General features: G+C 37.9%; 1 protein-coding gene across 5 annotated transcripts in view; it reads left to right on the top strand.

Moving 5' to 3' along the window:
- The window catches only part of RBM33 (RNA binding motif protein 33), a 101,526-nt gene that overhangs the window by 10,374 nt on the left and 78,311 nt on the right, over positions 1–12,841 (top strand). For all 5 annotated transcript variants that reach the window (XM_069006399.1, XM_069006400.1, XM_069006402.1 and 2 more), the window contains exons 2-6: positions 690–768; positions 5,625–5,673; positions 7,504–7,580; positions 9,572–9,872; positions 10,958–11,068. In XM_069006399.1, the coding sequence (XP_068862500.1) occupies positions 690–768; positions 5,625–5,673; positions 7,504–7,580; positions 9,572–9,872; positions 10,958–11,068 (617 nt within the window). The remainder of the gene's footprint in view (positions 1–689; positions 769–5,624; positions 5,674–7,503; positions 7,581–9,571; positions 9,873–10,957; positions 11,069–12,841) is intronic.

Raw genomic sequence — 12,841 nt, forward strand, 5'->3', positions numbered from 1 at the left:
GGGTCAAATACTGTGTTCAGTTTTGGGCCTCTCACTGCAAGAAAGACACTGAAGTGCTGGAGTGTGTCCAGAGAAAGGCAGCAAAGCTGGTGCAGGGTCTGGAGCACAGGTCTGACAGGAAGCAGTTGAGAGTGCTGGGGGTGCTCAGCCTGGAGAAAAGGAGGCTCAGGGGGACCTTATCACTCTCTACAACCACCTGAAAGGAGGCTGTATGCAGGTGGGAGTCTGTCCCTTCCCCTATGTGACAAGGGACAGAGTGAGAGGAAATGGCCTTAAGTTGTGCCAAGGGAGGTTTAGATTGGATATTTGAAAGAATTGTAAAGCATTGTAAAATTGTAAAGCATAAAGGCTCCCCAGGAAAATGGAGTCACCCTCCCTGGAAGGGTTCAAAAACCACTTGGCTATATATGGCACTTGCAGACATGGTTTAGTGGTGCACATTGTGGTGGAGCTGGGTTGATGGTTGAACTTGGTGATCTTACAGGTCTTTTCCAACCTTAATGAGTCTATAATTCTATGTTGGTATTTGTCTGTTTTCTTCATGGTAATTAGAAAGTAAAAAAGGGTATTTTTGCATCTTCTGAACAATGCCCACCCCCACATGCACCCAGAAAATCCCATCTGTGTGGTTGCTTTGGCAACGTTTCATTTCAGTAAGAATTATTTAATGTAGTCACCTTTTTTTACAGATGATGACTTTGATCAGTTTGATAAGCCTGGTGCAGAAAGGTCTTGGAGAAGAAGAGCTGGAGATGATGACTGGGACAGGTCGGTAGAATATTTTCATGTTCACTTTCTGATGAATTTCAGTGCTGAATTGCATTGTTCTGTTTTCCCCTTCTGGCATTTTGTACTCTAACATTTAGAGCAGTGCACATTTAGATACTAATGAAGATGTTGGTTGTTTTGCATGTGTCAGCCAATGCTAGATCGTGCCAAACATGTACTTGCCTTGAGGAATATAGAGCATTGTGAAGAGGTGCCATTTAAAATTGAATAAATAGTACGTATTTATGGTGTGTAATTTTGCAATTAATGTTCTGGTTTTCCTTTTAAATATTTAGTAGACCTCGGTGGTTTACAGAGTTAGAATTTCCTAGTACTTGAATTTGCCCAACTTAATTTTTTTTTTTCTTGATGTTTAAGTTCTTATCCTCAAAGTTCTACTTCAGTTTTAAATCAGGGAAGAGGTGGAGAGCTTCGGCATGGGCTTCTTCAACAATATCACTGTTTTAAAGATTGAGAAGTGTGTGTGCTTTGGGTTATTTTGGGGGAGCATGTGTGTTCTTTTATGTGACAGGAATCAAGCTGCTAGCTAGACTGGTCTGCTCTTTCTGGGAGAAAACTTTTCACTTGTTTCTGTTATTTTTCTATGATTCCTTTTTAGTAATAGACTTGTTCAGGCTTTCCCAGTGGTTTCACTCTAAAAGGGATAGATTTCTGTCTTCTCTAATAATCACTCAAGTGACTGTAGTAAACAAATTTTACTAAGTAAAGTAGTTTTCCACTGAGCTGAGCCCTTGGAGTAAATCAGCTGCTCTACATTTATTGTCATTCCAGAGGCATTCAGTTCCTCCTCTGTGCTTTTCTGCTAGGTTAAGTGAGTAGTTTTCATTGCTGCAGGAGGTGAGTATATGACTGAGGAATTTGGACAGTAGCTCCAGTATATACAGGGTGTTCTGCTGTTTGCTGGTGAGCAGTGTCTGCTCTCTGTCAGGCCAGTACAGCTCTTAGAGGGTTGGATGCTGAACAGCATTGAGGAACTGCTCTGGTTTGAGAGTGTAATTAAAAGAACTTGCTCAGGGTGGGTCACTCCTGTGCTGCCTCCCATCCTCAGGATGGGTTATTCAGAAACCTTAAAATCAGTCTTAGAGGCAGAATGTTTTGCATTAGAATATTTTCTGAACTTCTGGCCTTTGCTGACTTTGTGGTGTAAATGGGTGGGCTCTTAGCTGCTGACTGGTCACATTTGATTTTAGCTGCCCTACTCATCACTTGAGAAAATTTGGAAGAGTCAAGCAGCTGTTGCATTGGAAATTGGAAGCTTTTACCCAGTGGTAAACTCCCTGTGCAAAGCTGGTTTTAATAGGGCTTGAGAGCACTTCTAGAGTATTTTCACCAAGCTGAGACTTTGAAGTATACAAGGACTTAGTTTTAGAGAAAAAAATTAATTTGTGTTTATTATTAGCTGCATTTATTTAAGAGAGATGATAAAAAATTCAGTAATGAAAATGTGAGGGAAGTAGTTTTAGGTGCAAAGCGGAAGATTCCAGACTTTAATCTTGCTGTCATTTCAGAAGTTTTATTTTACAAGTGTATCTAATAAAATATTATTTGCATGTGTTGGAATATTTTTTTAATTAAAAAAAAGTCTTTGGAAGTGTTGGGTTTTATGAGTGTCTTGGCAATTACAAATGCTGTACATGGATATGTTGCCTATTGTAATTGCTTGGGGGTTTTACCTATTGGCCTAATTCAGTAAAGGACGTGGTTTCTTGAAGATGGAAGAAGGGCTGGATGAACACAGTAGTCTCAGTGTTTTAGTCCTTCATGCTTTGCTTTCAACTGAAGCAACATTTGAGGGTGGGAGATGAAGGAGTTCTGTTAGTCACAGATCTTCATCAACCATCAGCTCTTGCTGTGTTGTTACCCAGTAAGGCTTGACTGAGTCCCATCCCCCAGTCACTTAAATAATTTTGAATTTTCCAATCTTTGTCCTTTCTCAAGCCCTGGGGGGTGTTAACTGAGAGTTGGAAAGCCCCAGTTATTTGGGAGTACAAAATGTAATATTGTTCTTGGAGAGTTTTTCCCATTTTTTACAGTTTCTTTTCCTGAAACATTTGTGTCCTTGCTACTGCTCATGTTTAATGAGGCATGCTCGTGAAACTGGAGGCCTAAGTCTGATGTCTTTATCATGTTAATTTATACATTTATACACATTAAGTAGCCCAAAGCTTGGGTTTGGGATAAACCTGCATTTCTGGTGCTCTTCTTCAAGATGACAGGGCTGATTTAGTAGTTGACTTCTGCTGAAATTCACTTGGTTCAGACCCTTCTTTGAGATTACTAATTTCTCTATGCTGGCAGAAGACTTTCCACTTTTTACTGTCTGCTTTTTTTGGTTTTTTTTTCCTTATTTGGGAAAGCTAAATTTATTCAGTGAGGAAAATGTTGGGTGTTGCGGGTTGAGGAAGGGGAAGAAAATCAGTCTCTTTCTTTTGAGAGCAGCAAACCCAAAATTATCTTAACCCAGAATTTCTTGTGGCTTTGGAAAGACTTTTGTGTCTTGATGATAGCGAGGGTGAGTTGCCTTTATCACAGACGTGTACTTTTATTCACGTTTATTTGATGTGGATTTGTGTGATATCAGATTGCAACCATTCATTTTTGTCTGTTCTTCTCAGCTAGCCTAGTATTTGGGGTTTTTTGTTTGCTTCATTTTCTTTGTGGTTCTTTAGTTTGTTTGCTTTCTTTTTAATGCTCAGATTTAGTCCTTGTGGTCCCCCTTTTTTCTAATAGGTAACTTTTTCTAACAGATAACTTGTGTACTTGAAAAGAGCTTGAGATAGTTCCACTATACGGTGCAGTCTTTTCACTGTTACTTTGCTTATTCAAAAAGTCAAAAATGGTAATTTTTCTTCTAATTTATCAATGAAAATTCTGAATGACATTGAATATTTTAATATGTTTGGATGGGTATCCTTTCCTGATACAAACTTCATTTATATCCTAGTGTTAATTTTTTTGACTGTCAAGCAATAGGCCAGAGTTTCTAAAAATCTATAATATGTTTGCAGTTACTTCTAGTGATCAAATGTTAATCTTTTTCTGAGTAACCACATCAAGGATGCTTTTTTATTAATATGCTAAATAGCCCTAGCTATGTTTAGATAATTAATTTATATCTTTCTTTTCCACTCCTTTCCTTAATCTGAATTTCTTGCTACCTGAACTTGGATTTTGTCTTTAAATGCTGCTATAACATATGCTCTTGCCATCTTTTGGAATTTCTCTAGTGCAGTTTTATTAAAACCTGTCAGTGGCAAACCATGTGCTGGGAAATATTTTCAAACCTTTTGATGCATTTGTCAGATTACTGGCAGTTGAAGAGATTAGTGATTTTTTTTAGAGACAAAATTGAAGTAGGAAATTTTTCTGCAACCATTTCTGTTACCTAGAGTTTCCTGTCTCAGAATGAAGAGGCTTAAGTTCTAGTCAGTTTGCTCTTTGGAATGTATGATATGTTTTATCTCCCGATTTTTGTTTAATATTACATTGAGCACAAAACCATTGCTATTAGTTAGTGTTCAGTCATTCCTGGAACTATTTGTGATCAATAACCGTGGAGAAATTCTGTATACTGATGATAATGTCCTATTTAGGGCTTCTTCAGTGTATCATTTGTTCTTTCCTAGCCCATAAGATTTTTACACCACCCCTATGCCTCCTTCCCTCCCATGTTATCTGTACAGTAATCAGCACTGAAAGAGATGTATCCATCTGCAAACCAACTAATTTATGTTTTGGCTCCCCATTTTCAAGTATTTGCCATGTAGTCCTAAGGAACTCATAGAAATTCCTTTTCATATAGGCCATTCTCACTTGGGATGATTTGATTTTTATGTACTACCCTAAGGCATGGTGGTTTTTGTTTGATTTTTTTTAAGGTGTGCAAGTAGAAATAGTCTCCTCTTAAGGTACAACTCATATTTCAAATCACTGGCATCTCATTTTAGTATTGATATGCATATTGTAATACATGCTTTTGTCAGTAACAAGGGTTTATTATAGAAGGGGAATCTGTTTATCCCTGTTGCTAGATAACTCTTTCACTGAAGGAAGAGTGAAATTAAGCAGCTGTTCTAAAGTTTAATGCACCTGGACTGTAGCTCCTTGAATTGAATCTTATTTATGGGGCAGGTGTCCTGTGATGGCAGAAGTTTTGTAAGACAGGTATTTCTGCGCTTCCTGAATTCTTGGGCACAATTATAGAACTGGGGAAACATGCATTTGATTTTGTCGCCCTACAAATATCTGTTTGACCTTACCCTCAACTTGAGGAGGAGGGAATAAAGTGTTTATGAAAGATCAAGGCCTAAGCCTGGCCTTTAGGAAAGATCCAGGCTCCCAAGCCAGCTGGCTGCCCAGCTCTTTGTTGAGCTGTGGCTCGGGCCACATGGGGACCTGTAGACTGAGTTTTGCCCACAGGACATTCTTGTCTCACTTGCTTCCTCCCTGGGGAGCTGGAAATCAGCAATTTGGACAGAATGAATTTGGACAGTGTGTCCAAATGGCCTTGGTGTGAAGGATCTACAGTGGCTGTGTTTTGGCTGGCTGTGCCTGTGCTTTGGCTAGGTTTCTCTGCTGTGTTGTGTTTAGTTGAGGGGATATGGAAAGGGGAGCATATGGAAATGAAATGACTGTGCAACAGCAGACTTATTTAATATGTATGGTCTGTTGTTTCACTAAAAATACAAATTTTTATTCCCTGAATGCTTTGCTAAAAGAGTCTTTGTGCTGTCTTGGCAGCAGTTCTTCTCGAGGCAGTTTTTTAAGGCACATGCCCTGTAAGGTGTTTGGTTTTGTTTTGTAAGGTTCAACTTAAATTTGTTACTGTTTTCCAGTGAACTTGATGATGACTTGCTTGGCGAGGATTTACTAACTGGAAAAAAGGTAAGAGATGTGTAGTAAAGTGAATTGTTGCAGACATTAAAATGTGAATGTTATTCAACTTAACCAGTTCAGGTTTGGTCTCGTGTGCTTTACAGTCACCTCCCCAAAGCCTGACAGCCACAGGTACCTGAGATCTTCCTTATTGCCAGAGCATTCTGCACTCAGGGCTCTGTTTCCTTCTGTGAAATAGTTTTAAGTGTGGCTTTTAAAAATAAAACTTACAGGAAAATTTTTTTTCAACCCAGCTAGGTCTCCTGAATGCTAATTAGCATGATGGAGAATTTAATCCAAATGACAGTTTCCTGCCTATTAAAAATCACTTGTCAGAATACCAGCAGTATTTACCAGAGAATAAATAAAAAAGCAGTCAGTGTTGTCTGTGAAAGTTCACACTTGGTGTGCATGACCTGCTACGCTGCTGTCTGATGAGTAGGCAGAGGATTTCCCCTTTAAAGTGAGGGGAAAAATATGGGAGCCGCTAAAACTGGGGAACATAAACAAGTTCTCCTCATGTCTGCTCTTCCTTCTGATACCTATTTCCAGAATTGAACTCTGTGAAAAGAACTAAATGTATCTTTGGATTTGCCAGATATCTGTAGGAGAAGACAGGACTTCTGTTTAAAAAACCAAATTGACTGGTCACCTCTTCCTGTATTTTATCTGCTAAAAGAACTCATTTTTAAAGTAATTTTAAAGGTTTTCGTTGGTGATTAATAGGTAGTTAAAAAACCCAGCTTTATTAAGAGTTTATTTGTGGTAGTTTTTTATAGCCGTCCTCCAAATGTTGAAAGTTAGCTTCTTGAAATTATTCTATAAGCATTTCTATTAAAGATAGGAAGTTCCTTATTCTAATGTACTGGTTTAAAAAGAACAAAATTCCAGGAGGATAATGGTTGTAGATGTTTGTTATACAGTTACCAAAACCATAAGGAATTAGCATTGTATGCATCTTTGTACTATGGAGTTGATAAAGCCACTTACTTGCCTTAAAAATTATATATGTGAATACTGACCAGTACTCGATTCTCCAGTGTATTATGGTTTTTTGTGCTTTTTCTATTCTTTTTACTTTGTCATGTCACAGGGCAGCATCTGTGGGTATGGACTCATATGGTGGGGTAATAATAGATTTCTCAGAAAGTTTTTCCCTGAGCTATTTAGGCTAAACTTCCATCTATTTAATCTCATCCCAGTACTTTTAGATAAATCTACCTTTGTGTAACCTTTCTGGCCCTATTACTTTAGGGGTTGGAAATGTTGCTTAGCAAAAATGCAGTTACCTCTTCCAAGGGGGTAATTATTAAAAAAACCCCAAACCAAACCAAATGAATGTTGTTTAATTTGACAGATTAGGAGGAGACACAGTATTTTCTTCTGGTTTTCTCTTCGCTTACAAACTAATAATGATTTTTCAGTTTTCTTTATTGTATCCTTTCTTCCACTCTCCTATCTCAGCTCTCTAGAAGTTGCAGTTCATGCATTTTCTTGACTTGCCTAATGCATCAAGGTCACAAGGCTGTGTACAAGAGCTAGCCTTTCTTCCTTCCTGGTCTGTCTTAAATTGTCATCTTTGGCTGTGTTTGAGAATGGATCAGTGAAAAAAAATGTTGATAGGCAAGTCTGAGTTCTGTAAATATCTATAGGATTGTCAAAGATGTATTTTATGATTTGTGATCTTGCAGTGTGTGTTTTTTCTTATTGAATTACATAATTTCTTTGATGATATGGTCTTAGTTTGGAATGTATTTTTCATAAAAAATATTTATCATTCAGTACTTAATTAAAAGTTTGTATCTTTTATGTTTATGATTGACTTTTTCTGAAACCTAGAATCAGTCAGACTTGTCAGATGAAGAGCTGAATGATGATCTTCTGCAAAGTGACAATGAAGAGGAACAAGAATTTCGGTATTTCTCTTTTGAATCTTGTTTTGGATAACTCAAAGCTATGAATGACTACTTTTACTGATAACTAATTACTAAACTAAAGTTACTGATATATACCTTGAATAGTTTTGCTTTTTAGCTAGCCAGCTACTTAGTGATATATATATATAATGTATTCAGTAGCATTGTTAACATTTCAGTAAAATTATTTTTTGTTTATTTTGATCTAATAAATTTATTCAGATCTATAAAAAGCCTATAAGAAGAAATTCTGTCACCTACTGTGCATATAGAATTAACTATAAGCACTTACAGAGCTTTCTTTACTGCCTCAGTATTGCTTATAAGCAAGGTAAGCTTCCTTCTCCTATATAGTCCTTTTCTGCCATCTTTCTTTTAAAAATCTATCTTACCTCCTAAGACCCCAAGGAGGAAAATTTGTGACTTAAGTATTTGTGTACAATTACATAGCAGAAAATTTTGAACAGACTTACTAGGCTGGAGCAGGTACTGCCGTGGGAGTTGACTGAGGATCCTGCCCTGTGGATACCCTGTGGTGATACAGCTCCACAGCTGAATTATGGGCATTACAAGTCAAAATGAGTGTCTTCTTGTTTTTACTTTTCAAGCTGGACTGAAGTAGGAGGGAAGATGCTTGTGATGCCAGAGTGATGCAGTGCCATTGCTGCTTCTTCTGGCCTGTGTGTTTTTCTAGCCTTTCCTTTACTGGTCAGGGCATGTCATCTGAAGGGCTTTGAATGTGTATGTGTAACAAACACAGGTGTATCTCCATCTCTGACATCCCCTGTCTTTAGCTGTAGTGTGGATAAGGAGTCCTGCCCCTATGCTGGACTGATGAGGCTGTGATAAAATACTCCACCATCAATCTCTTCACTGGCTGCCGTTTTCCTCCCTGCAGGAGTGAGGGCTGGACTGTTGCTTTCAAAGGGGGAATCCCAGTTATAGTTCTTTGTGGTTTTTTTGCTGTATAGCCTCCTTGAGACCCCTGGGTAACAAAACACAGTGATGATGAAGTATCTCAAATGTGATAATATTGCCCAGTGGAAGCAGGTTTCTGTAGCCAAGATTTGCATTTTTAGCAGTTTTATTGCCAGAGAGAGCCTTTCCCTTCCCCTTATGTTTCCATTCAACCTCATGCTTCTGTAGTTAGGAGGATAATGATAATCCTGCATAATGTCTTCACTTTCCTGTTAAATCTTCTCTGTCTTAGAGATGCAAATAGCTCAAAGCTGCCTGGATCTTGTTCCCCCAAACTTAGGAAAATGGTGAATAATAGGAATGTTATTTAACAAAAAATAAATACTTTGTGTTCCCTATACCTGGAGCCCTCAAATCAAGAACTAGTCTGCTGTTGGTTAGTTGCTTTTTTATGTGTTGATGGCACTAGCTTTTTGTCAACAGTAAACTGAGTTTTGCTTTGCCTGCCTGCAGATTATAAACTTGCCAGTTTTTCTATTGATTGGTTTTTCTCAGTATCTATGCTAGTGCTAGTTAAGAATGTCTTAATCATTTAAATTACAGTTCTTGACTATATTTTATATGATTTTAAGTAGAACATTAAATCTATCATAAAAATGTAAGTTGAAATTCAAGATAATCAAGAATGAAGAACATTAATACATTTCGTGAAAAGTACTAGTGTATTCTGGAAGATTGGGAAAACAGATGCAGTTATAGTAATTTTGTGTGGTTTTTTGTTAGTCTTGGAATTAAAATTGAATCTGGTCTGCTTTGGTTACCAAGCAGGACTTTTGCCAGTTTGACCTGCTAAACCATCTGGTTGGTTTGATTCCCCTGGTCAAATAGCCTGCAGCTGGTGATAAGCTGCATTTTAGTATGCATTATGAGAACATGGCACGGAGTCAAATAGTTTATGGGGTATAATTCTATCCACCAACTTGGATTTTATGTTTGTTGGCTTTGTTTTGCTAAATCTTTGTGAGTAGTTGACAGTTAGACTTCAGCCTCTGAATTCTCCCCCTATCCCACAGCTCTCCAGGTGTCACAGTGAGCCTCAATGCCACATCTGGCATCCTGACATCATACGAACTCTCCGAGTCCATCAACGATCCCTCACTGGAACACGAGTCTGAGTATGACCAAGGGGAAGATGAAATTGGTTATGACAAATCTGAAGCACCTGAAGAATATGCCTCAGAGTATGCAGAGGAAGGACATTATGAAGGCAATGATCCTGAACTGACAGAAGACCAAATAGAATATGGGGAAGAGCCTGGAGAAGAAGATGAAGTGCTAGACCTTGAAATCAATGAACCCCTAGATGAATTTCCAGTGAGTTTCTTTCTATTGTATCTTCAAAGATAACATTGCTTCACGTGCATAGGGTTTTAGACTGATTTAAAATCTGTTTACCTCCCTAGGGAGGAGGGAAAATTAGACCTATTATCACTGTCTGCCAGTTTCTTTATCTAGGCTGTGACAAAGTTTGTGTTGACAGCTTGTTTGGCGGTAGGTAATGCTCCTTTGTCATGCTGGAAAGCAGTTGAGAATCATGACCTTGAGGATTGTATCCTTAAGGAAGAAAACAGCTTTGTGTGGTGGAGATACACTGCCAATTGTTAGAAGTACTTAATGCAAAAGCTTTTATCCAGGCTTTAGACAAGATCTGATAAAGTCCTTCGAAGGTGAAAAGATTATTGACCTGCTAAAGACATCTTTAAGGTGCTAATATCCCAAAGTGATTGATGTCCTGCTTGTTCATCCTTTTTGTAACTGAGAGCTGTCTAAACCTGAATAAAGAGATTGGAGGTTAGTTCAGAAAATGTCACCTGCATAATTCAATATAATTTAAGCAGCATGTTAGAGAACATGCACTGGCTTTAATTGCTAATGAAATGATTTAATCTTAATTAAAACTGTATGTGTCAGTGAGGTGTTTTAAAATACAAGCAAATGTAAGAAAGATTTTGCTTTTGTTTTATGTTCATAATTTTTCAGAGTTGAACCACTCATATGTAAGCACTCGCAGAATGCTTAAAGAATGTTTATATTTTGAAGGGGTAAAACCTGATGTTAATGTAGATGTGCTATAGATGGATTTTTCCTGTAAGAAAGTCCTGCAGTGTTTGCTTCATGAATTTGTAATCAGTGGATGTAGGTGTATAGAAGTAGTTGGGGCAAACAGAATTAAATGGAATCTTTATGATGACATTGCTGGGATATGAATGGAAACTGTTTTGGTAATGCTGAAATTATCGCCTAGTTAAAAGCCCTGCTAATTATGCTGTATATGTGCCACATAACTTACCATTGATAGTTCTGAGAGATGCAATACTTCCCTTCCACTCTGGAAGCTGTAGCAATGCAACCTATTCTGCTGGCCTCCGTCTTTTTACCTTCCTGTGTTACTGCTTTAGGATGAAGATTACATGCAATCATATAATGAGCAAGCAATGGAAGAACAAGGAGAGTATGCAGCTGATGAGGAGCTGGAAGAATCCCAAACAATGGCTAATGAATCAGAAGAGGTATGCTGTGACTTTAATGAAAACTTGAAGTAACTAGTTCTGTTACAGCTGGATTTTTGTAGAGTTGTACATACTGCTGGGTAAGAAATGATGCAACTTTGCCAATGTTGAGTTACTGGTGGTAGTACTGTTTCTATAAGATGAACTGTGATAGCATCTGTATTGTCAGATACATCAGATCCCCTCTCTCCCTTGGGTTTAAAGTCATAAGGAAAAGCCCAAAATTAGCGTACTTAGTCTTGGCTTCAACATTAGAAACTTCAGGGACCTTTTTAGGTGGGAGATGACAGTAATACTGCACAGTCTGTTAAATCTCCAAGAGCTGTGGTGCTTCCCTTTCCAGATGTATCACTGGGGCTGTTGGAATGTAAATACATTTCTTGGATATCTCCCTTTGAGGAGGAGTGTGAGCATGGAAGGTTTGGTATTTTAGAGAGGCGAAGGTCAGATTGTTGTTTTGAAAGTTGTGGTAAGACTGAAATTCCTGTGAGGTTTATCTTCTTTGATTAGAAAAATGGATGAGTTCCTTCAGTTGCAATAAGAAAGCTTATGCCAAAGTCTGCCAAGTACACATTAACTGATTATAGCCTGGTAGAGATGCCTAAAAGTTTTTTTAGCTTTTTATATATTTTTCATGTATTTATAGCCTTGTAGATTTTTAATGTATATTTGTGTAGCTTCTAGTATTTTTCCTGCCCTCCCTCACAGTTTAACAGACCTTTACTATACATTCTTGAAATTCTGTTTAGTCTTATTCTTAAGAAGAGAATTCCTGACAAGGACATCTTATTTTCTACCAAAACTTGAGAGACATAACAAGAAAATAGGGCGAAGAAGGCCCGGGACCAGTTCCAAGGGGCTTACCCAGGCGTGGGTTACTGGGATAACTGATTTCTTATTGGATGTACTGGCTAGATATACTAATTAACCTTATAAAAATTAAGATATCTTGTATCGTGTGTGTGCAATGCCATATTTTGTGCACCTGAAAGCTTTAATGAAAATAATTGCTTTTTTAACGTACCACTTTAACTGTTGCAAGGTTTCTCCTTTTGTTATTAGGCAAGAGTATCATAACTGTTTTTAATTTGCAGCAAGTTTTTGATGTAAGATTTTTCTTTTCCCCACCAGGAATCTGCTTTAATATTACTTTTATTCCAATTCTTAATTAAATAGGATTGAATGGATTACCTGCTGAGAAGTGTAGTCAGAGTGTATTTCCTCTTTGGAGCTTTAACTCATCAGGAAATCAATTCCTCAAAGACACAGCAGCATTACTGTAGGAAGTTCTGACAACTGGGTGTGCTGTGATGCTCCGGTTGTATCAAACTTGTCTTGGTAAAACAACATTTTTGGTAGGTAGAGATCTGCATTGAAAGGGGCCACCTGCATCGTTCAGCCTTCACTGTTGCAAGAGTAGCATCTTGCACCAAATATACCTTAATGTGGTTAATTTCCTACTTCCCAAGTGTTAAATCTACCCTCCAAAAGAACGTGAAATCCTTGAACACTCTTTATTCATTCACTGGATTGATGATACACACTTTTGCTATGGTGTTTTGGAGGTGGACTGATGCATTTGTGCTGTCTGCAGCCACAGTCTGAGATGATGGACACAATGCACATCATGTAAAATTAAATACATAGCTGGGATTCACTGCCAAACACTGCTGTAGAAAAGCACAGCTTCATTTTGAGAGTACGAACTCCAGAGTGAGAATTCTGTAATAATCACCTTGTCTAAATTTGTCGAACTCACAATTAAATTCCTTT

The sequence above is a fragment of the Aphelocoma coerulescens genome, chromosome 2 (genome assembly GCF_041296385.1).
Source record: "Aphelocoma coerulescens isolate FSJ_1873_10779 chromosome 2, UR_Acoe_1.0, whole genome shotgun sequence".
NCBI classification, from domain to species: Eukaryota; Metazoa; Chordata; class Aves; order Passeriformes; family Corvidae; genus Aphelocoma; species Aphelocoma coerulescens.